This window comes from Hemiscyllium ocellatum, chromosome 16 (genome assembly GCF_020745735.1).
Source record: "Hemiscyllium ocellatum isolate sHemOce1 chromosome 16, sHemOce1.pat.X.cur, whole genome shotgun sequence".
In the NCBI taxonomy this organism is placed as follows: domain Eukaryota; kingdom Metazoa; phylum Chordata; class Chondrichthyes; order Orectolobiformes; family Hemiscylliidae; genus Hemiscyllium; species Hemiscyllium ocellatum.
In genome coordinates, this window is record NC_083416.1 from 69,665,056 (window position 1) to 69,689,163 (window position 24,108).

Genomic DNA, 24,108 nt, shown 5'->3' on the forward strand with positions numbered 1-24,108 from the left:
GCAGGATGATGCTCAAAATAACCACACAACACCAGATTATAGTCCAGCAGGTTTAAATGGAAGCACCAGCTTTCGGAGTGCCGCTCCGTCATCAGGTGGTTGTCACCTCCGAAAGCTAGTGCTTCCAATTAAACCTGTTGGACGATAAACCGGTGTTGTGTGATTTTTAACTTTGTACACCCCAGTCCAACACCACCATCTCCAAATCGAACTCAAAGTAACCAGCTCCCTCTGCTGTTGGCAGCAGCCCAATCCACAAACTCACAATGCTCAATTCACAAAGCAAACTTTGCCATCTATACAGAACTTAATCTCTTGGCTCCCTCTGTTGCCACTCATTTTATACAGCACACAAAATATATTCTCTGTGCAAACATGATGATGTGACATAGAAACATAGAAATTAGGAACAGGAATAGGTCATTTGGCCCTTTGAGCCTGCTCTGACATTCAACATGATCATTGCTATTCCCACTTTTGCCCCATCCCCACAATATATGACGTTACCTCTCTGCACCTTGTTTAAAATACAATGCTGAGGATATAGTTCTAAGTTGGATTCATGCTCGTATTTGATTAGATAAATTGAGAAATGTATTTCAAGGGTGGTACTGTTTCGTTAAGAAGCTTAAAAGGGAGGCTTCCATTTCCACTAGAACTTTTCATGATGCCAGGGCATCTCAAATGTTTCACAATTTGAATTATAGACACGGGGTAAGGTAAGAAGCACAGCAGCCAATTTATGTGCATAATGAAATATAAAACAAATTTTAAATAACATTTTCTAAATCAGAAAGGACTGATAACAACTGTATAGTTAGCATTGATGGCAATTATTTAAAATACTATATTGCTATTAGTTTCTCTGTTTTTCAGAGTTTTCTCTGTAACTTGAGGAAACATTTAGCCTTGCTCCTGTGCTTACGTTTGGCCAGGACTTGTACGCGGAAGCACTTTTACATGAGTGGACACAGTGGTCTTTCCCTGCAAGTTCTGAGCAACACATTTGTAAAGCCCATTGTCAACAGGACGTCCCTCATCCACCAGGAGAACACTTTTAGACAACTGACGTAACTGCCCATCCACGTATACGGACTCTTGGCTTTCCCTGGTGTAGGCTGGCCTTCCCAGCTGGTTACATGGTAAAGGAAATAAAGAAGAGAATAACAGTAGGCAGAATAAGAAAACAACAAGGCAAAACAAAATCAATAAAAGGATGTTCTCTCAGCATGAATAAGAGCCACATTTGTAAATCTTCAAACTTGAAAGATACACTTGACATTTCTTCCAATAGATAGTTGTTCTTCCTAGTCTCTGGAGGCAGCAAGGACTTTGTAGGCAAGTACAAGTCACAGCAGGCATCAGTATTAGTATGAAGAAGTATACTTTTTGTCCTTTGTACCAATCAGAAGGCCTAACTGTAACTCAGAAAAGCAGTAATGGAAGTCAATGAGTTTTCTCAGGTTGGGTTCTCAATCCATGGAAAGCCTAACATTCACAGCAGTTCTGGGTGGCCAGCTGCTGGTCTTGGAAAATATGCCTCTAAATGCTACAGAGTGATAATATTCACGGCAAGAAGAACTATGTACAGAGATGTCCCAAAGCATTTTATTCAATAGATGGGATTTCTTTCAAATAGGGTTAGGAGAAGGATTGCTGGCTTCTATTTCCAACAAACTCAACGTTCTGATGGCAGCCTCTTCTATGATTGATGATTGGTCTATATATTAACAAGCCAGCCTGGGAGCCCAATTTTAGTTCTGGGCATCTTAAGTTAACATCAGTCTTTATGTTTGAAAATACTAAGGACTCAATTCGTGTTTCAGATGTCAGCACTGTATGCAATTATTTTACTTTGCTGGTCATTGCATCCAACTCTGTAGAGCGACCCCCTCCCCCACAGCTGACTCAATTTCCATCCTAATGTACCTATACCAATGGCTGAATGTGTCCATCTCTTCCTCCGCCTAGGTCTCTCCCACAGACTCCTGGTGTTTTAGTTGCCCCGAAACCCCCAGCAATCAAGTTTCCTTCTCAGCACCTAACTGAAGACTACTGCCCAGCAATACAACACTGCCAACAAACACTCTGGAGATATCCTATCATTCACATCAGCATACCAGCATCAAATTTTCAAAGGATAGATCCAACTTACCTGCTCACCAGGGAACTCCCAGGTGAAGTCCACCTCTATGTCAATTTCTCCAAGAGCTGTACAAGTCAGATTAAAGTTTTCACCCACAGATACAGAGCTTGACGAGGCTTTGATTTTAGCTAATGGAGGGGCAGATGGGTCTGAGAGAGAAAAGTGCAAAGTTTACTTTCATTTCACTACCTTCACTTTTCGTACATGTTTATGAAGCACCCTCGTCTCTACCATGAAGGTCAAACCTCATTGATAATAAGGTAAAACCTACATGGAATTGAAATTGGCCCAATTCAATGGAGAGTTGGTCTTGGGGAAAAAAGGTTTTGCTAAATGCCAACAGTCACACTGGGTAAACTGGATACAATTGTGTAGATGTAGGAATATCTTGCTGAAGTTTTTCAGTCTCAGTTTCAGGTTGGACTTGGCATTTCGTGCATTACGACTGGAAACTAGACTACAAGAAGTAATTAATTGGCAATAAAGCACTTTGGGACATCCTGCATTCCTACGTTTACCTGTAGTCATGAAAGGCATGATATAAATTCAAATCTTTCTTTTTACCTTTTTCTCAAGGCTGTATAAGAAATCTTTAGGAGAGCGTCACTACCACTACAGTTCTTAAAGTAGGGTGAAATAATTTGAGATGACAATTTCCTACAGCTGCTCAGCAACAACAGCTAACATCACTTGTTTTTTTACGTATGCACTGAGAGTCAGACAGTAATAGAGATATTCAGCACGGAAACAGACCCTTCAGTCCAACTCGACCATGTTATCCCAACCCAATCTAGTCCCACTTGCCAGCACCCAGCTCATACCCCTCCAAGCCCTTCCTATTCATATACCCATCCAAATGCCTTTTAAATGTTGCAATTGTACCAGCCTCTACCACTTTCTCTGGCAGCCCATTCCACACACGCACCTCCCTCTACGTGAAAAATTTGCCCCTTAGGTCCCTTTTGTATCTTTCCCCTCTCACCCTAAACCTATGCCCTCTAGTTTGGACTCCCCCACCCCAGAGAAGAGGCTTTGTCTACCATGCCGCTTATAGTTTTAGAAGCCTGTATAAGATCACCCCTCAACCTCCAACGTTCCAGGGAAAACAGCCCCAGCCTATTCAACCTCTCCCTATAGCTCAAATCCTCCAATCCTGGCAACATCCTTGTAAATCTTTTCTGAACCCAATCAAGTTTCACAACATCCTTCCGATAGGAAGGACACCAGAATTGCACGCAATATTCCAAAAGTGCCCAAACCAATGTCCTGTACAGCTGCGACATGACCTCCCAACCCCTGTACTCAATACTCAGACCAATTAAGGAAAGCATATCAAATGCCTTCTTCACTATTCTATCAACCTGCCACTCCACTTTCAAGGAGCTATGAACCTGCACTCCAAGGTGTCTTTGTTCAGCAACACTACCTAGGACCTTACCATTATGTGTATAAGTCCTGCTAAGATTTGCTTTCCCAAAGTGCCAGCACCCACCTTGCATTTATCTGAATTAAACTCCACCTGCCACTTCTCAGCCCATTGGCCCACCTGATCAAGATCCCATTATAATTTGAGGTAATCATCTTTGCTGTCCATTACACCTACAATTTTGGTGTCATCTGCAAACTTACTAACTATACCTCCTATGTTCATATACAAATCATTTGTAAATATGACAAACCGATCCTTGTGGCACTCCACTGGTCACAGGCCTCCAGTCTGAAAAACAACCCACCATTATCCTTTGTCTTCTACCTTCGAGCCAGTTCTGCACCCAAATGGCTAGTTCTCCCTGTATTCCATGAGATCTAACCTTGCTAACCAGTCTTCCATGGGGACCCTTACTGAAGTCTATATTGATAACGTCTATCACTCTGCCCTCATCAATCTTCTTTGTTACTTCTTCAAAAAACTCAATCAAGTTTGTGAGACATGATTTCCCATACACAAAGCCATGTTGACTATCCATAATCAATCCTTGCCTTTCCAAATACATGTACATCCTGTCCCTCAGGATTCCCTCCAACAACTTGCCCACCACTGATGTCAGACTCACTGCTCTATAGTTCCCTGGCTTTTCCTTATCACCTTTCTTAAATAGTGGCATCACGTTAGCCAGCCTCCAGTCTTCTGGCACCTCACCTATGATGATCGATAATACAGAAAACTCAGCAAGGGGCCCAGCAATCACTTCTCTAGCTTTCCAAAGAGTTCTCGGGTACACCTGATCAGGTTCTGGGGATTTAGCCCATTGGACACATTTCAAGACATCCAGCACCTCCTCCTCTGTACTGTGGATATTTTTCAAGATGTCGCCATCAATTTCCCCACGTTCTGTATTTTCCATTTCCTTTTCCACAGTAAATACTGATCCAAAATACTCATTTGTTATCTCCCCCATCTCCTGCAGCTCCACATAAAGGCTGCCTTGCTGATCTTAGAGGGGTCCTATTCTCACCCTAGTTACCCTTTTTTCTTTAACGTATTTGTAAAAACTCATTGGATTCTACTTAACTCTATTTGCCAAAGCTATTTCATGTCCCCTTTTTGCCCTCCTGATTTCCCTCTTAAGTATATTCCTACTGCCTTTATATTCTAATAAGGATTCATTCGATCTATTCTGTCTATACCTGACACATGCTTCCTTCTATTTCTTAAACAATTTCTTTAGTCATTCAGCATTCCCTACACCTACCAGCCATCCCTTTTACCCTAACAGGAACATACTGTCTCTAGACTCATGTTATCCCATTGCTGAAGGCTCTCCATTTTCCAGCCGTCCCTTTATCTGCAAACATCTGCCCCCAGTCAGCTTTAGAACATTTTCGCCTAATACCGCCAAAATTGGCCTTCCTCCAATTTAGAACTTTACCTTTTAGATCTTTTCCATCACTATTTTAAAACTAATAGGATTGTGGTCATTGACCCAAAGTGCTCCCCCACTGACACCTCAGTCACCTGCCCTACCTTATTTCCCAAGAGTAGGTCAAGTTTTGCATCTTTGCTAGTATGTACATCTACACACTGAATCAGAAAATGTTCTTGTCCACACTTAAGAAATTCCTCTCCATCCAAACCCTTAACACTACTGCAGTCCCAGTCTATGCTTGGAAAGTTAAAATCTTCTACCATAATTACCCTATTATTCTTACTGATAACTGAGATCTCCTGACAAATTTGTTTCTCAATTTCCCTCTGACTATTAGGGGTCTAAAATACAATCCCAATAAGATGATCTCAGTTCTCAGTTCAAAGCAAATAATTTCCCTGGATGTATTTCCAGGAATATCCTCCCTAAGTACAGCTGTAATGCTATCCCTTATGAAAAGCGCCACTTCCCCTCCTCTCATACCTCCCTTTCTATCCTTCCTGTAGCATTTGTATTCTAGAACATTAAGCTGCCAGTCCTGTCCATCCCTGAGCCACGTTTCTGTAATTGCTATAATATCCCAGTCCTTCTGGATGCGTCAGATAGCACCAGTGTAATTGCTTCATGAAACATGTATACATACGTGCAGAGGAACCTCGATTATCCGGCATTCGATTAACCGAGTTTCCAATTATCCAAACAAGATCACAAGGTCCTGATGTTTGGCTAACTATGTTATCCGACATTCCGAAAATCCGGCATTTGATTAACTGATTGAAATATGCCCGATCGTGTGCTTTGGATAATCAAGGTTTGTTTGTACTTACAACTGAGGCTATAGATTAGTGGTAGTGTCACAACCCCTGGTCTGGGAGGCCAAGATTCAAGTTTCACCTGCTCGAGAGGTGTGTAATAACATCTCTGAACAGGTTGATCAGAAAGAAAAAGATTACATTTTTAAAAATACATATACTCACAATTGGTAAATATGAGGAGATATTTTGTAGAGCTCTGCATTAATCCTCGATAACTTGCCACACAGTACACTGTGCCAGCAAACAATGGCAAAGCCTTGTGGATAATGAACCCTTTCTTCACATCAAATGTGATTAATTTCCCGTTTACCGGAATCACCTCAGGTGGAAATTCCCGGTGCAGAGACACTTTTGCAAGAGGGTTTGTCACTTGGCAAGGTAATCTTGTGGGCCTGTCAGTGCGAAGCTGTATGGCTTCATAATAATCATTTGTTGGTACAAACAGTTCACGTGGATCTGGAGAGAGAGAGAGAGAGACCAAATTAACGGTTTTATTTATTAAAACTGCAAAGCTAACTTGTACTTATTCAATGATTTATTTCCTTTGGAATTCACAATTTCAAAGCAAGTTTCCAATTTTGTGGTGGAAAACACACTGGATTTCATTTGAGTAGAGCCTTTTATTTGCGAACCAAAATCAGCCATTGAGAGGATTTGGCATGCAGGCATTGCTCTGCACATGTTACATTGAGACATCATCACCATCTAGATGCTCCCCTTCAAGCTATCCACCATCTTAAATTGGAAATATATCAGTGTTCCTTCAGTGTCACTGGGTCAAAGCTCTGGAAATCCCATTCTAACAGCGTTGTAGTTGCAGTTTTTCTAGACTCCCCTACCAGGGAAATCATCCAACCTGTGTCTAGCCAAAATTGCTGGTGAAACTCAGCAACTGTGGCAGCATCTGTAGGAAGAAAACAGAAACTGACAGTTCTGATGAAGTGGCACTTGATTCGAAATGTTAATGCTACTTTCTTCCCACAGACACTGCCAGACCTGCTGAGTTTTGCCAGCAACTTTGTTTCAGATCTCCAGCATCCACATCTTTGTTTTATTACATCCTGCATCTAGCCTACCTAACCTAGTTAGAATTTTATATATTTTGATCAGATCCCCTCTTATTCTTCTCAACTCTAGTGAATACAGGGTCAGTTGAACCAACCTCTCCTCATACAACAGTCCTGCCATCCCTGCATCAGACTAATGAGCCTCTGCTGCATTCTCTGTATGACAAATAAGGTTTCTCTACGGTAGAGAGACCAAACCTTCACAGAACACAAGAGCAGCAGATACATGGGAGCACCACTACCTGTGAGTTCATCTCCAAACTACTCACCAACCTGAACTAGAACCATTTCACTGTTCCTTCAGTATCACTGGGGCAAAATTCTGTAATTCCCTTCTTTACAACATAGTGGGTCTTCCTATATTAAATGGATGCCATCAGTTCAAGAAAGCGCCACCTTCTCAAGGGCATTGAGAAGCGATATCCACATACCATCATGTAAATTCTTAAAATATTCTGTTACTATAATGGCCCTGTTTGATTTGATATTTTTTATATCTAAGATTGTAGGAACCAAAGGGTTTCTTAAAAGCGAATTTCTGAGAAAATTTGGTTTTCCTCAGTATTTCAATACTTGCTATTGCTAGGACTCACTCATTTTGTACATGGTGCACATTTTGTGAATGGGCATCGAGGTGGTATGGAGATGGCATACTGGGTACAGGGGAGCATTAAGAGTGCTGAGGGGAATGGGGAGAGATGGAAGGGACCCAATTCTTTTCCATGTACCTGGGACAAGGTTCCAGGGAACTGAGGCAAGCTACTTAACCAGACTGCCTCAGTACTCACTGGCCTGGTAACAGCTTATGATCTGTTCCCAGGGTTGGCAGGACTGACCTTATTCCATCCCTGTCAACTGAGAGTGAAAACTTCATGTAACTGAGTCCTTAAAAACAAAACAATTCTGCTGCTGCTGCTGCTGCTAAGTTAATGAAGATGTGGCCTTCAGTATTGATAAATATATTATTGGTGAGTGGGTGTCACTCAATTACAATCATTTTCCTTCTATCATTTTGCTAATGATTGTTTTTACAGAATCCTTACAGTGTAAAAGCAGGCCATTCAGCTCATCAAGTCCACACCAGCTCGCTAAAGAGCATCCCACCCAAACCCAGCCTCCTACCCTATAATTCTACATTTCCTGTGGCTAATTCACACAATCTGCACACCATAAGCAATTCAACACAGCCAATCCACATAACCTGCATATCTTTGGACCAAGATAGGAAACTGGAAAATGTGGAGTAAACCCACACAGACACTGGGAGAATGTGCAAACTCCACACAGTCACCTGAGGGTGGATTTGAACCCAAGTACCTGGCGCTGTGATGGCATACTGAGTATAGGGGAGCATTGAGAGTGGTGTGGGGAATGGTGTGAAATGGAAGGGGCCCAATTCCTCCAACTGTGAGGCAGCAGTGCTAACCACTGAGCCAATCTTTGGAAGGAAGTTGACAGGCCCATGATTAGCCTGGTTAAATTGTTCTTGCATTGTTTTTTAGACAAAATACTGTCTGGTCTTTAACACAATAGCCAATTAGACCTGGACCTATGTTATTTACTGTCTTACAAACACATCCTCTTTTGACTAGTATGTGCGATGAACCAAATTGGATGAACATATGAATCTATGAGGGTGAAGAACTTGGGCAAAGACTAGTAAGTTTAAACCACTTTGCACTTGAGATGGAAGACTCCATCAACCACATTATTATCCGACACTTCAGAGGAAGTTTGATAGATGGCAAATATGTGCATGTTATATTCAGCAGCAAACGCATATAGTGGTGGCTCAGTGGTTAGCACTGCTGTCTCACGGCACCCGGGTTCAATTCCTGCCTTGGGGAACTGTCCGCGTAGATTTTGCACATTCTCCCTATATCTGCGTGAGTTTGCTCTGGTTTCCTCCCACAGTCCAAAGATATGCAGGCCAGGTGAATTGGCCATGCTATATTGCCCATAATGTTAGGTGCATTAGTCAGGGGTAAATATCTGCTAGGGGAATGGGTCTGGGTGGGTTACTCTTCAAAGGGTCAATGTGGACTTGTTAGGCCGAAGGGCCTGTTTCCATACTGTAGGTAATCTGAAAAAAAGGAACAGAGGAGATTTCAGAAGGAGAGAATTTAGCTGCAAAGTTAGGGTGGAGAAACAGAGTTTGTTCTTTTGGAGACTAATAGAGATGTACAAGACTATAGTAAGGTAAGGGGCCATAAAGGACCACAGTCATCTCTCTCCATTCGAGAGAAAGAAACGATTATGCAGCACAATGAACTCCAGTCTGCAATTGGGGAGCAAGGTACAGAGGTGGGTCTAAATGAACTACCAATGCTGATATGTGGATTGAACCTGTGTTGTTGGCATCACTCTGCATCACACTCTCACCATCTAAGCTAATGGCCAATCACAGACAATTATTGTAGAGGAGAAAGGTTAACTCCTGAATATATACTTAGGAAGCTATTTTGTGACCAGAGAGGTTGGAGAGTCTTGAGAAATGAAGCATTAGCTTAGAATTTGTGCCGAGCTGTAGGGTATATCATTAGAATAAAAAGTCAAACGCTTCTTCTGTCTTAGAGTACAGCACCACAAACATCTAGAGCTCAACCCAACAATAGTAGAATTAGAAAAGATTTAAAGAAGGTAGAAAAATAAAAACTGTTCCCATATTTGTTAAATTTAGCCATCTAAAATCCAATCCATTCACTCAGTCAGCTTCCTTTTCCCACTTGCTTTAAATCTAGAATCAGTCCTCACCAGTGAAGAATACATAAGTACTTCCTGTTTTGGAATCATCCTTTCTGCAGGTCTCAGTGTCACAATCCAATGCCCAGCAACGATATTCACCAGTATCAGCCGCTGTGCTGTTTACTACTGTCAGTTGGCTAAACCGATCCCGATGGGTAATGCTATGAAGAAAAAACAATTTTAAAATACCATTCGAATGGCAATTGACAAGAATCAAAGATAAGAAATCATGCAGTTTAATATCATTATTCTCCAAAACAGTAGCTCTTATGTCCTTATGTTCAGAGACAGGAATCGGTTAGGATTGAACTCAACGGAGTTTAGAAGAATAGGGAGATATCTCATAGAAACCTATAAAGTTCTAATTGGACTAGACAGTAGATGCAGGGAGCATGTTCCTGGTGACCCCACAGTCAAGTGCCAGGGGGTGACAGTCGAGGGTATGAGTTATGTGAGCATGGTGACTCAGTGTCAAGTGCTGCTGTCTCACAATAGTAGCGACCTGGGTTCGATTCCACTCTTGGGAACTGTTGTGCCATTTTCCTGTGTCTGAGTGTGCTTCCCCTGGGTGGTCCAGTTTCCTCCCACAGTCGAAAGATGTATGGATTGGCTGTGGGAATTGTGGGGTTACAGGGTTAGGGTGGGGTGCTCTTTGGTGTCGACTTGATGTCCTAAAAAGCCTGTTTCCACACTGTTAAAGATTTGATGATTTAGGACTGAGATGAGGAGAAATGTCTTTGCCCAGAGAATGGTGAGCCTGTAGAATTCTCTGCCATCGAAAGCATTTGAGACTAAAATATTATTTTCCCCAAGAAAGAGATAGAGATAGTTCTTATGGCTGAAGGGATCAAAAGGTATGGGAAGAAAGCAGGAACAGGATTCGATAATCAGCCATGATCAAAAAAATGGTGGAGTCAGATCTAAGAGCCGAATGACCTACTCTAGACCCCATTTTCTATGATTTAGTTAGAAATAAAAGTGTATTAAACTCTTGCTGCACTCTTCCAAAAGATGAGCTGATTAATCCAGTGAACAAATGAGATGCCCAGTTTAACCCTATGTCTGAGTTGTATTTTCAATGGTGACACTTATCAGATGAAATGATAAACGAAGGCCTCTGTCTTCCATTCTCAGATTGATATTAAATTTCCCATGGCATTATTTCACAAAATATATAGCAGGGATACTTTTCACTGTTTCTGACTACTTCTTGTCCCTCAACTGTTATCTGAAAACAGATCATCCATTTATTGTCACATTGCAATAACTAAAACCTTGCTGTGCTAAACAGTGCTGTACAGTGACACAACTTGTGAGGAGATAGCTCTTTAAATGGACTCCAAAGTCACAGCAGTTGCTATTGTCACAATGTTGATCTTTTTACAAGGTTACTATGCCCTTCAGTTTTTTCCCTGACAGGGGGTAATTGGCCAAGCTCCAACTAGGCTGGGTTTGAAAGGCTTATTGGGGCCTCATTTGTTTACTTCTAACAGATAATGCCTCCAGCCTAAGGCTTTCATGTCTTAAAAATAACGGGTATCATCAAAGGGGAGTGGCCAGCTTTGTTTTGATTAGAGTTTTTGATTCAGTTCAGCAGCGGTGTGTGTGAAGAAAGGCCGTTAGGGCAAGTCCAGCCGGGTACTCTCCCTCTAACTTCAAGCCTGTAAGCCCTGGTTTGTTTCATTCTTACTCTAAGGGATGTGTTTATTGGGATTGTTGCAAGTATTTTCTGAACAGCATCATTAGGTCGGGATAGTCGGTTGGGATTTTGGATAGGATAAGTTATCCAGTAGTCTATTTTCTGTTCTTTGTGTTTCATTCTGTAATTTCGTAAATAAATTCTGTTTGTTCAAAACGTGGTAGTCAGATCAGCTGATTCACTCCAGGAATATCCACTATACACTTACCTAAAACAAATGACAAAGTTACGGTCTGGGCTACCTGCTTTAAAATGTTTTGAGGAGTAGGGTCGGGTCCATAACAGACTGGGAGCTCTTTGCGGGATTTAAACAGCGAGTAATAGGTGTTAGTGTCTTTTATTTCGGGTGTTGATTTGTTTGGTTTAGACAGGGTTCGGATAGCAATGGCTCCTTCGGTCAGCAAGGAGGTTCTGAAGGTGGCAGAGATGACTTTGGGGGTTTTACAAAAGGTGAATAAGACCAAGCTGTGGGAGTTGGTAGACAAACTGGAGCTGAAGGTACCTCCTCATGTGAGGAAAGGTGAGATGATCGCACTAGTAGCTCAGTATTTAAATTTGCTGGAAACACCATCAGGATCTGTAGAGAGAGCTAAACTTCAATTGCAAATGAAGAAGCTTCAGTTAGAAGCAGAAATTAAACAGTTTGAGTTACAATTAAAACCAGAAGAGAAAGAAAACAAAGAGCTTTAGCAGAAGAGAAGGGAAAAGATCAAAGTGCTTTAGCAGAAGAGAAAAAGAGAGAGATTTTGAACTTCAGAAAATGACACTTAGAAAGGAAAGGCAGCTTAAAAGGCTGGAGAGAAAGGCTGAAGGTAGGTTTAGTGAGGAAGAGAGTGAGGATGAGCAAGCCCCTGGTAGTCAGATGTCTAGTCAGAAACTGTTTCAGTATGTTCAAGCATTGTTTAGATTTGATAAGAAGCCTTTTTCATCTAATTTGAAAAAGAGGCTAAACAAATGCTGTGGCCAGTAGCAATGTAGGTTTTGTTAATCCAAACCAAACTTGTGAGTAGAGATAGTAAGGTATTCACATCACTATCAGAGGAGGTATCTGGGGATTTTGAGGAGATAAAAAATGCTATCTTAAGTGTACATTAGCTTGTCCCAGAAGCCTATAGACAATGTTTCAGGAATCTGGTCAAACCTATATTGAGTTTGAAAGGATCAAACAAAGTAATTTTGACAGGTGGATAAGAGCTTTAAAAATAGAGCAAATCAACACCCGAAATAATTTTGGAGGAGTTCAAACATTTACTGCCTGAATTAATGCAAACTCATGTGGAAAAGCAGAGAGTTAAAACAGCAAGGTTAGCAGCTGAAGTGGCTGATGATTATGTCCTGGTCCATAAAACACTGTTTGGCTTCCAAAATCAATTTCAGTCCATGAGGGATAGAAATTGGAGCAAAGAGAAATCCTCACGTGGAAAGGGAAAGATAGATCTCAGTGAAGATCATAAGGGTCACTTACCACAGGAGGACAAAGAAGAGTAAAAGGGGACAAAGAGGGGAAAAAGTTCCAGTATTTCCATTGCAATAAAGTAGACACAGTGTTGGTGGGCTAGAAAATAGCCAGATGTTGGAAAACATGACAAGTCTTGGAGTTTTGTTGGAATGGTAACAGAAAGCACAGTGGAAGCTAGAAAGCTGCGTCAGAGTATACGAGCTGATTGAAGGTTGGTTAAGGAGGAAATGCCGGATCTGCTTAAAAAATATACATGCAAGGGTAAAGTTAATTCACACAGGCCAGGAATAGCCGGTAAAGAGGTTTCAATGTTAAGGGACTCCAGATCCTCTCAGTCAGTAATGGTGAAAGATGAGGAGATATGTATTCCTGAGGGACTATTGCCAGAAAAGGTACTGGTAACAGGAATTCATGGTGAGACAAAAAGTGCTCAAGTATATAAAGCAAGGCTAGAGAGTCCAGAGAAGAGTGGAAAATTTGTTGGGGGAGCACTGGACAAACTCTCAGCTCCAGGAATACAATTTGTCCTTGCAAATGATATAGCTGATTCACTGGTAGGTGTGCCACCTACTCTAGTTGAAAAGCCAGTGGAGACTCAGGCAACTGAAGCAATGCAGGACTTTTACCCTGGAATCTTTCCTGATTGTATAGTAATGAGGTCACAGAGTCACCAGTTGAAACAGGAGAGACCAAAGGGTATAGATAAGGAAGTTGAAGTGGCACTAGCGGAGACTGTGTTGGTCAGATAGTTGAGACAAAATAAGAGCACAAAGGTAATATTCAAATATCTTTCGCTCTACAAAAGTAATTGAGTTACAGGAGAAAGATGAAAATTTAAAGCAGTTGTATCAAAAGGCATATACAGAAGGAATCTGAATATATCCCTGAGTGTTGTTACCTGAAAAATTATGTCTTAATGAGGAAATGGAGATCATCACGTATTCAAGCAGATGAGAAATGGGCAGAAATTCATCAAATTGTCTTGCCAATGGGGTCTAGAAGGGAGGTGTTGTGAGTGGCACATGAGCTACCAAATGGAGATCATTTAGGAGTGAGGAAAACACAGGATGAAATACAAAGACATTTTTACTGGCCTGGACTGCACAAGGATGTAGCTGACTTTTGCCAGACAGGTCGTACATGTCAGGTAATTGTAAAACCACAGGCAGTAATAAAACCTGCATTTTAATACCTATTCCAGCTTTGCAGAAACCATTTACAAGAGTCTTAATTGATTGCGTAGGTCCCCTACCTCAAACAAAAAGTGGAAATCAGTATTTGTTAACAATAATGGATGTATCAATTAGGTCATTCCATTACGTAATATCACAGTAAAAAGGATTGTGGAGGAATTACTCAATTTCTTTTACTAGATATGGACTATCAAAAGAGATAGCCGGATCAAGGGTCAAACTTCACATCCAAACTATTCAAGGAAGTTATTGACAACTTAGGAATAAAACAATTCAAATCTACTGCGTACCATCCAGATTCGCAGGGAGCACTAGAAAGAGGGCATTAAACACTGAAGACCATGCTGAGGACTTGTAGCCAGGCCTATCCAGATGACTAGGATAAGGGAATTCCATTTATGCTTTTTGTGATCAGAGATGCACCAAATGATTTGACCAAATTCAGTCCATCTGAATTAGTTTTTGGGCATGAAGTGAGGGGACCATTAAAATTGATCAATAAGATGTTCACAAGTCAGAATTTAGAGACCACTCATTTGGACTATGTGTCAAATTTTAGAGAATGATTAAATAGAGCTGAGGAGTTGGATAGACAGCATTTAAAAGGATTGCAGAATGAAGGAAACAGGAAGCAGACAAGAAATCAAAAATTCGCAATTTGCAATTGGGGATAAGGTATTGGTGTTACTTCCAGTAATAGGTGAACTTTTAAAAGCAATGTTTAATGGGCATTATCAAATCGAAAGGAAATTGAGTGAGGTGAACTACTTGATAAGGACTCCAGACAGGAAGAAATCTCACAGAGTGTGTCATGTGAATATGCTCAAAAATCCTTTTGATTGGGAAGGTAAGCAGGAGGAGAAGGTGTTAATGATTATATCACAGAGGGGAGAAACAAGTTCAGAGGATTCTGAATTGGACATTCCTCAAATCAAATTGGTCATTGAAGAAGTTGTCAAAAATTGGGATAAATTATTGAATTACCTTCCTAGAAAAACTGAAATGACCTGAAAGAGTATTACTATCACATGGGGAGATATGAGGAAATAGACTAGGAAGTATTAATCTAATTGTGCATGATGTAAATATCGGCGATGCTATTCCGATTAAGCAACATCCTTATAGGCATAACCTTCTAAAGTTGGCAGAGGTTCAGAAGGAGATTGAACTCATGCTCCAAGGTGACATAATTGAGTGAGTTACAGTGACTGTAGCTCACCTATGATAATGGTGCTAAAGCCAGATGGTACCCAACAGTTATGCATGGACTATCGCAAAGTCAATGCAGTTACAAAGACTGATACATATCAAATTCCGCGGTTGGAAGACTGTGTTGAAGAGTTGGGAGAAGCAACTTACATTTCTAAGTTGGACTTGCTCAGAGGCCACTGGCAAGTACCTTTGTTAGAAGGGCAAAGGCAATTTCGGCTTTCGTAATGCCAAATGGATTATATCAGTTTAAAGTCATGCCATTTGGTATGAAAAACGCTCTGGCCACATTTCAGAGACAAACCAATAAGGTCATTGCCGGATTTCCCAACTGTGTTGTGAACATTAATGACCTGGTGATTTTTAGTCACACATGGAAGGAACATTTACAATATTTATCAGACTTGTTTGATGGAAAATTTGTGCTGAGTTTTAGCTGTGTGGCTGATCCACTCACTGAATTGCTAAAAAAAGGCAAGAAGTTTCAGTGGACAGTGGACTGTCAGAAGACATTTGACAGCCTGAAGACTGTATTAACCACTGCCCCGGTATTAGCCACACCTTATTATACAAAGCCTTCAAGGTGGCTATCTATGTAAGTGATGTGGGTGCCGGTGCCATGCTCCTGCAGGATATCAGGCATTTCTCCAGGAAATTGAAGTTCATCAGCAGAAATATTCAACAGTTGAGAAGGAGACTTGGAGCTTGGTGTTGGCTCTACAACATTTCAGTGTTTATATTACCAGCAACACATCTGAGACAATCGTATACATTGATCATAACCCATTGACATTTGTGGAGAAATTTAAGGACAAAAAGCTAGACTATTTAGATGGAACTGTTGCTGCAGCCATTCAGTTTGAAAACTGTGCGTGTGGCAGACTGAGAAAATGTGATTGCCAATGCATTATCGAGACTTGAATGAGAGATGAAGGCATTCGGTGGTGGGAGAACCACAGACTGAATCCGAATGTAGTTTTGCATGTTTATACTCAGTGAATATATATGTACGTTTTAGGGTAAAACCATTATTTTTGGGTGTTTTGAAAAATGAAACCATCTTTGGATATTGATAGTTCATTTTTTTAAGGGGGGAGGTGTCACAATGTCAGTCATTTTACAAGGTTAATATGCCCATGAGCTTTTTTCCTCAGAGGGGGTAATTGGCCAGGCTACAACTGGGCTGGGTTTGAAAGGTTTATTGGGGCCCTTTTTGTTAATCCCTAACAGACAATGCCTCTGGCCTAAGCCTTTCATATCTTAAAAAAATGGTATCATCAAAGGGGAGTGGCCTTTGGAACTGTGGAGCGAGCCTTTGTTTAGAGTTTTTGATACAGTTCAGCAGCAGTGTGTGTGAAGGAAGGCTGCTGGGGCAAGTCCAGCCAGGTACTCTCCCTCTAACCTCAAGCCTGTAACCCTGGTTTATTAATTCATTAATATGAATAAATAGCATTGCTTCAGATTTGATATGATTCTATTGATATTTGTCAAAAGGAATGAATTAACATGATTTTTTAAATCTTTGAACTTTATTGTTCATTTACTAAGAAGGTGATGACTGTGCCTCAACATAACAAATTAATGAGTTTAATCATTTTTTAAAAGTAATTTCTATCCAATTTAGATTGTTTACAGGTATTCAATTTTCATCTGCATCACCTGTTTTTCTTGCATATCAGGGAATATTTTTGAGGCATTAACTTTAATTACCTTTTAAAATGCTGCTTGACTGCACTCATGTATGAAAAACTTTGCATTCAGTAATTTTGGATGCCATGTACCTGTTTTGTCCAATGACTGCACACAATAACCGAACTGCTGTGTACACAGCAGTGGCAGCAAGGAAGATATTTTGCTAACAACTACTTGCATTTCGGTCACACCTTTAATACAGTGAAATGTCCCAAGATACACATAAAGATGTCACACAAAATTTTATAACAGTTCTTTGAGAAGGCGACCAAACAGGTGAATGAGGGCAAAGCATCTGTTGTGGTGTATATGGATTTCAGTAAGGTGTTTGATAAGGTTCCCCAAAGTACGCTATTTGGGGTGTATGGAGGCATGAGATTGAGGGTGATTTAGCGGTTTAGATCAGAAACTGGCTAGCTGAAAGAAGACAGAGGATGGTGGTTGATGGGAGATATTCATTCTGGTGTTCAGATACTAAGGGGAACTGCTGTTTGTAATTTTTATATATGGCCTGGATGAGGGGATAGAAGGATGAGGTTAGTAAATTTGCAGATGACACTAAGATCAGTAAAGTTGTGGATAGTGATGAAGGATTTAACGAGTTTTGAGATGATGAAGGTTGTTGTAGGTTACAGAGGGACATAGATAAGCTGTAGAGCTGTGCTGAGCAGTGGCAAATGGAGTTTAATATGGAAAAGTGTGAGATGATTCATTTTGGAAGGAGTAACTGGAATACAGAGTACTGGCCTAATGGTAAGATTCTTGGTAGTGTAGCTGAGCAGAGGGATCTCAGTGTCCACATACTTAGATCCTTGAAAGTTGCTACCCAAGTTGATAGGATTGTTAAGAAGGAATACAGTGTGTTAGCTTTTATTGGTAGAGGGATTGAACTTCAGAACCATGAGATCATGCTGCAGCTGTACAAAATTCTCGTGTGGCCACGCTTGGAGCATTGTGTACAGTTCTGGTCACTGCATTATAAGAAGGATATGGATGCTTTGGACAGGGTTCAGAGGAGATTTACTGGGATGTTGCCTAGTATGGAGGAAATAAAGGCTGGGGGATTTGAGGCTACTTTCATTAGAAAGAAGAAGGTTGAGAGGTGACTTAATTGAGACATATACGATAACTAGCAGGTTAGATAGTGTTGACAGTGAGATCCTTTTCTTCAGATGGTAATGGCTTGCACGAGGGGACACAGCTTTATACTGAGGGATGATAGGTATAGGACAGATGTCAGAGGTAGTTTCTTTACTCAGAGAGTAGTAGGAGTGTGGAACACATTGCCTGCAACAGTAGTAGACTCGCCAACTTTAAGGGCATTTAAATGGTCATTGGATAGGTATCTGAACAAGAATGGAATAGTGCAGGTGTGAAGGTCTTCAGATTGGTTTCATAGGTTGGTGCAACATCGAGGGCTGAACTGTGCTGTAATGTTCTATGTTCTATGACATGTAAGGAGATAGGTTGATGATAATGATTGTGGTTGTTGGAGGTCAATCATGTCAGATTCAGAACATCTCTGCAAGAGCTCCTCAATCTTCAGTTGCTTCATCAATGACCTTCCCTCATGACCTTCCCTCTCTCATAAATTTAGAAGTGAGGATACTTGCTGATGATTTCACAATGATCAGGACTATTCACAACTCCTCAGGTACTGAGGTAGTCCAGATCCACATACAGCAATACCTGAGCAACTGATAAATGGCCAGTAACATGTAGACCACAAGTTGCAGGAAATGGTCACCTCAAACACGAGAGTATCTAACCATCTCCCATTGGTATTCAATGTCATAAACACTACTGAATCCTGCATTACCAACATCCTGGATGTTACCATTGACCAAAGACTCAATATAGGAGTTGGGAGGTCATGTTGCGGCTGTACAGGACATTGATTAGACCACTTTTGGAAAATTGCATGCAATTTTGGTATCCCTCCTATCAGAAGGATATTGTGAAACTTGAAAGGGTTCAGAAAAGATTTACAAGGATGTTGCCAGGGTTTGAGGGAGAGGCTTAATAGGCTGGGGCGTTTTTCCCTGGAGTGTCGGAGGCTGAGGGGTGACCTTATAGAGGTTTATATAATGATGAGAGACATGGATAGAATAAATTGACAAGATCTTTTCCCTGAGGTGAGGAAGTCCAGAATTTGGGGCATAGGTTTAGGTCAACAGGAAAAAATTTAAAAGGGACCTAAGGGGCAACTTTTTCATGCGGAGGGTAGTGCGTGCATGGAATGAGCTGCCGGAGAAAGTGGTGGAGGCTGGTACAATTACAACATTTAAAAGACATCTGATGGGTATATGAATAGGAAGGGTTTTGAGGGATGTGGGCCAAGTGCTGGAAAATGGGACTAGATTAGGTTAGGATATCTGGTCGGCCTGGATGAGTTGGACCGAAAGGTCCGTTTCGTGCTGCACATCTCTATGAATCTATAACTCTATGAGCACGAATACAATAACATTTCAGCAGTTACAAAAATACCTGAATCTGCCTTCATCATCCTCATCCAGATAACTGGGATATGCCCAGCTAATGTGATTCCCTTTACAGCGTAGCACCAGCCTTTCTCCAGCAGGGACCACCAAAGTGTCAGAAGGTTTTCGAAACCTGCCTTTTTCTGACAGATGAGTCATTATGAGGATCCTCGAAGGCACCTTAACTGAAACCTTCTTGACTTTTGGCTTGTTTTTTGTCTTTTTGATGGCAGGTTTGACTTTCTTCCCAATATTTTGCTTTTTACCTTTGACAACATTTTTGACATTCCTTGATTCCTTCTGGCATTCCACTAAGAAAACAATCACACAGTTCCAAAACTTTAATTAAAATATTTTCGGCCTAGAGTCTTTTATAATCATTAAAACTTTTGCTGAATTCACAAGAGAGAATGCCGTAAACTGTAGGCTCCAACCCTTCCCTTTCTATTTTTCAATCCCATCATTTTTGTGAAAATTACAACACAGAAAAAGATATGGCCAAATTGGACCATTTTGTGAATAATTTCGTGTGCCCAACATTTCCATTTATCCCACTGTCATTCAACTGCCTGTGTAACCTATTCTCACATGATGATATCATGCAGATATTTAGCTGCAGTCCACAAAATAACATCTGACGGGAATTTCTTTCCTTTGGACAGAGATCATTCTTTATTTATATTTTAAGGGGCACCACTCTGCCCATGTTGGGCAAAGCAAGAAGGCAAATAGTACCAGAGTCTGCACAGGGGTTGAACCCGCATTTTGGCAACTCAATATTCCACTCCTATTGCAGTGAAGCACAAATGTTTGGTATTAAGCAAGGTTGAGATATGTAATGTGTTTTATAATAGGTAGACCTTCAACTGTAATGCAAACTGGGTTATATAAATGAAGTGGATTTAAGTAACTCTCTTGTGGTTTGTGTGAACATTGAAGTTCAATGACTTGATGAAGTACAAAATGCACTTAGTGCTACTTTCCAATAAAACAAGCAGTTTATCAGTATTATTACAAACAGGTTCTATTTCCCAATGTTGCACAAAATGTAGCTCTGTTTTTGATTGCTGTTCAGTGACATTCACTAGAACATTACTCATAGGGACATGTCTGTAATGTTATGCAGTATAATTTCCTGTGATCAATCATTGTTTGGGCTGATTAATAAATTGAACAAACATATGACAAGAAGAATAAGAAATGTCTAACTTTTCCATTATGCCCAGTTTCACCCTGGAATTTGTAGAACCCACCATCAAGCCAACCAAACTAAAACAAAAAAAAAGGAAATGTTTCCCTGTAGTTATATCATCAGCCATTCTTGGAAATTCCTCTCTGACCCTGAAAGACAATCAAGACAGTTTAATCAAACCATAATGTCTTGACTCAGTTAACAATTTAATATTCTGTAATGTGGAAATGACTTCCAGTTACAGGAAATCTTACAGCTCATTTTTTTTAAAATCACACAACGCCAGGTTATAGTCCAACAGGTTTAATTAAACCTGTTGGACTATAACCTGGTGTTGTGTGATTTTTAACTTTGTTCACCCCAGTCCAACACCGGCATCTCCAAATCATATTTTTTTTATGTTGCAGCACATTGATTCTCATGATATATCCCAGTTAACTGTTCTAATTCTCTTAAGACTTTAACCTAGAGTTAAGTGTAAGAGTTGTTTTCCTTCCCAACATGTAATCTAATACAATACTATTGGAAATTTCACTAATGCTCCCTGAGCCCTCTTTAGCCCAGAAATTCTGTTCTGCCTCCTCAGAATCAAGTTGCTTTCTTATTTTTGACACCTCCAAGTCCATGTTAACCCATTAAAAACAATCCCAAATTATCTATACTCCAGATAATTAAAGGATTTTAAAATAATATTAACTGAATTGCCTCTCTTTGTGAGGATCTCACTATCCGCTGACAAATAAGGAGAGCAAAACAGGACATAGTATATGGCAAAACAAAGACCTTGTTCAACATAATCATTGTACTAAGAATAAAAAAGCAACCAAAACCATTCAGCAGGTCAAGCAAAGACTATGGAGAAAAACAACTAGGCGAAAGTGAGGACTTTCTGCTGCTGCTGGAGATCAGAATCAAGATTCAAGTGGTGCTGGAAAAGCACAGCAGATCAGGCAGCATCCGAGGAGCAGAAAAATCGACGTTTCGGGCAAATGTCCTTCCTGATGAAGGGCTTTTGCCTGAAACATCGATCTTCCTGCTCCTCGGATGCTGCTTGACCTGCTGCGCTTTTCCAGCATCACTCTAATCTTTACTTTGGAGAAAAACAGGTAACATTTAGGGTCAATCTGACTACCTCAGCTATTGATTTTATTTGCACTTACTTGAGCTTTCCGATATCTGCAGTATTTTACTTCTGTCATATTTTACTTGTAGCTTCACAGTTAACAGCTTTAGAGAGGCCCGGGGTGGCGTTGGGACGGCAGTGTGTGGATGGATCATAGTGCACTGTGTCACAACTAAAGGAGGCATACTGGGGTTGCAGAAAGCCTTTCCATAGGCCACACAGAATGGCCATAAAGAAAGGATTTTACCTGCCAGACTTGCCAACCAGAGCTAGCCTTCCTCATGCTGGGAAATGCACTATTTGCAAAGGGCTGGAAAAAGACAGTGGTGTCTTTTTGGGTAGAGAGCTGAAATGGTGGGGAAAGGAATCCAGGAGCAAATTGGATCAGAAGAAGAAAATGCAATGCTTCTTGCTGCTCAAATGATGTCAGAACTTGGTGGAACAGTCTGCCTTCTAGTTTGGGGTGACCAACTATAATTAAATCTGTTCCCAGGGTTATCACATAACTTGCCTCCCTGCCCCAGCCATTAGTTGGCTAACACATGTTGATGCAACCCATTTGGATGCCAATTGGATGATGCTTGACTGTCAGTCAAACAGCCGTCGCCATCAATACCTCACCCCAGCCCCATTTTCAATAACTGGGGAAGAAAAATTTTGAAAGGAGTTGACAATATCCATGTGATTTGTTTTTCTCCAATTCTGCAATGCCCTGGAGATTAATCCATAAGACATAGGAACAGAAGTTAGTCCAAGACTTCTTGAGACTCCCAGAGAATCCTGGTCGGTTGGGAACCTATATCAAATGGTTTGTGGCTCACATCCCAGTAGCTTTCTGAGGGAGGAGCGCCCCCTTTTCGGGTCAGACGTCAGAACGATGCTGGATTTTCCCCCTCAGGTGATTGTCAAACAGCATTGACACTAATTGGAAGAGAAGCGGGCTTCTCTCCATGTATCCTGGACAATGTTTGCCCCTCAACCATTATCACTAATAAAAACAAAACAATTGTGTGAGCTTGTCCCGCACAAACTGGTTACAACACTGTCTAAGCTTGAAATGTGCTGTTTTCAGCTCTGAGACATTGAGGTGCTGAAACACCTGCTTCAATGAGAGGAATTTCAACAATTTTGTTCCATTATTCGAACGGAGACACTTTAAGTGAACGGAGCTCTACAAATGTAATGTCTAATCCCAACATTTTATCTTACAATTTACACAATGTGACAATGCCCACTCTCCCTCATTCAAACTCCAAAGGTATTAAAAACTTTATGAATGGTGGTTTCGAATCTCCCAGACTACTGAACCTTCCGATCGTTGGTAATAACACAGAAATAATTCCACTTACAACCGCGTGAGGCTTTAAAGAGTTAATATTTCCACAACACAAAAAAGAACCCTAAGGAGGGATACATTAGTGAGGTAAGATGTGGTTTGGAGACAGCACGGAGTTAGCTCAATGGATTCTCGATTGCAATGTGACTTACCGAATTCCAGGACGAAAACAGTCAGACACACCAGCACGAAGACTAGCCCCAGCCTCATGGTCAGAAGATGGTAAAATCAACTGGGGAGTTTCTGACAGACAAGCCCCAAGGTTACACCGGGCAGGGAATTCACACCAACACGTGCATTCAGCAGCTTCGCTGTGGAATGTCGAGATACCGAGGAATTTGTTGTTCTTCAAACGGAATTGAGAAGTCAGCTATTTCTCGCCCTACAAAGTGTCCTCACAAGCGGCTGAGAGTCAAACCGGCAGAGCTTGGCAGCTGCAGGGGCTAAGTGACTCAATAGGATCCATTCATCTGCGCGGAGCGCTCAGTAAACATCCACAAACTCCTGCAGCCTCCGCTTCCGCCGATCAGCTCACCCTTTCCTCAATACATCTTAAAAGCAATCGAAAACTCATTAGGAATCCAAGGTATTAAAAATGCACGGACTTGAAATGAGAGCTGTCTTTCATACGCTGCCACGGTCACCAGAGAGAGAGAGAGGCTCAAAGTTTAGTCTGTTTACATTTCCCTCTTCAAACCAAAGAACCTCGGGATTTCTTCTCTTTGTCAACTAAATATAAACCTTCTTGGTTGCATTGTGGTGTGCGGACTTCTTTATCGTCGAGGCTACGACCACGAGCAAAGCAAATGGCTTTGGAATTCAAAACGAAAATGTCCAATTATAATGTGTAAATTTTCGGTGCAGGAACGATGGGCCGAATGTCTTCCTTTGCGCCGAAAGACTTCTGTGATTCTGTGAAAATTACAGTTAAATGATATAGTAATTGCGCCTTAAAATTGAGGAACGGGTAGTATATGTTACTAGATGTAGATTTAAGCTGGATCCGTACATGTATTATACATACATAAAATACAACACTAGAAGTTGGGTTTCTCAATGAACGATTGACGATAGTCATCATGTCG

At 41.0% G+C, this 24,108-nt stretch overlaps 1 protein-coding gene across 1 annotated transcript; it reads right to left on the bottom strand.

The window, feature by feature from the left end:
- Window positions 1-916: 916 nt before the first annotated feature.
- Window positions 917-23,413, bottom strand: LOC132823252 (platelet-derived growth factor receptor-like protein). Its single transcript, XM_060836898.1, has 6 exons — window positions 23,176-23,413; window positions 19,380-19,683; window positions 9,650-9,801; window positions 5,991-6,284; window positions 2,156-2,295; window positions 917-1,131 (listed from the first exon to the last, which is right to left on the bottom strand). The coding sequence occupies exons 1-6, from the start codon at window positions 23,231-23,233 to the stop codon at window positions 922-924; spliced, it is 1,158 nt and encodes a 385-aa protein (XP_060692881.1). The 5' UTR covers window positions 23,234-23,413; the 3' UTR covers window positions 917-921.
- Between the last annotated feature and the right edge of the window lie 695 nt (window positions 23,414-24,108).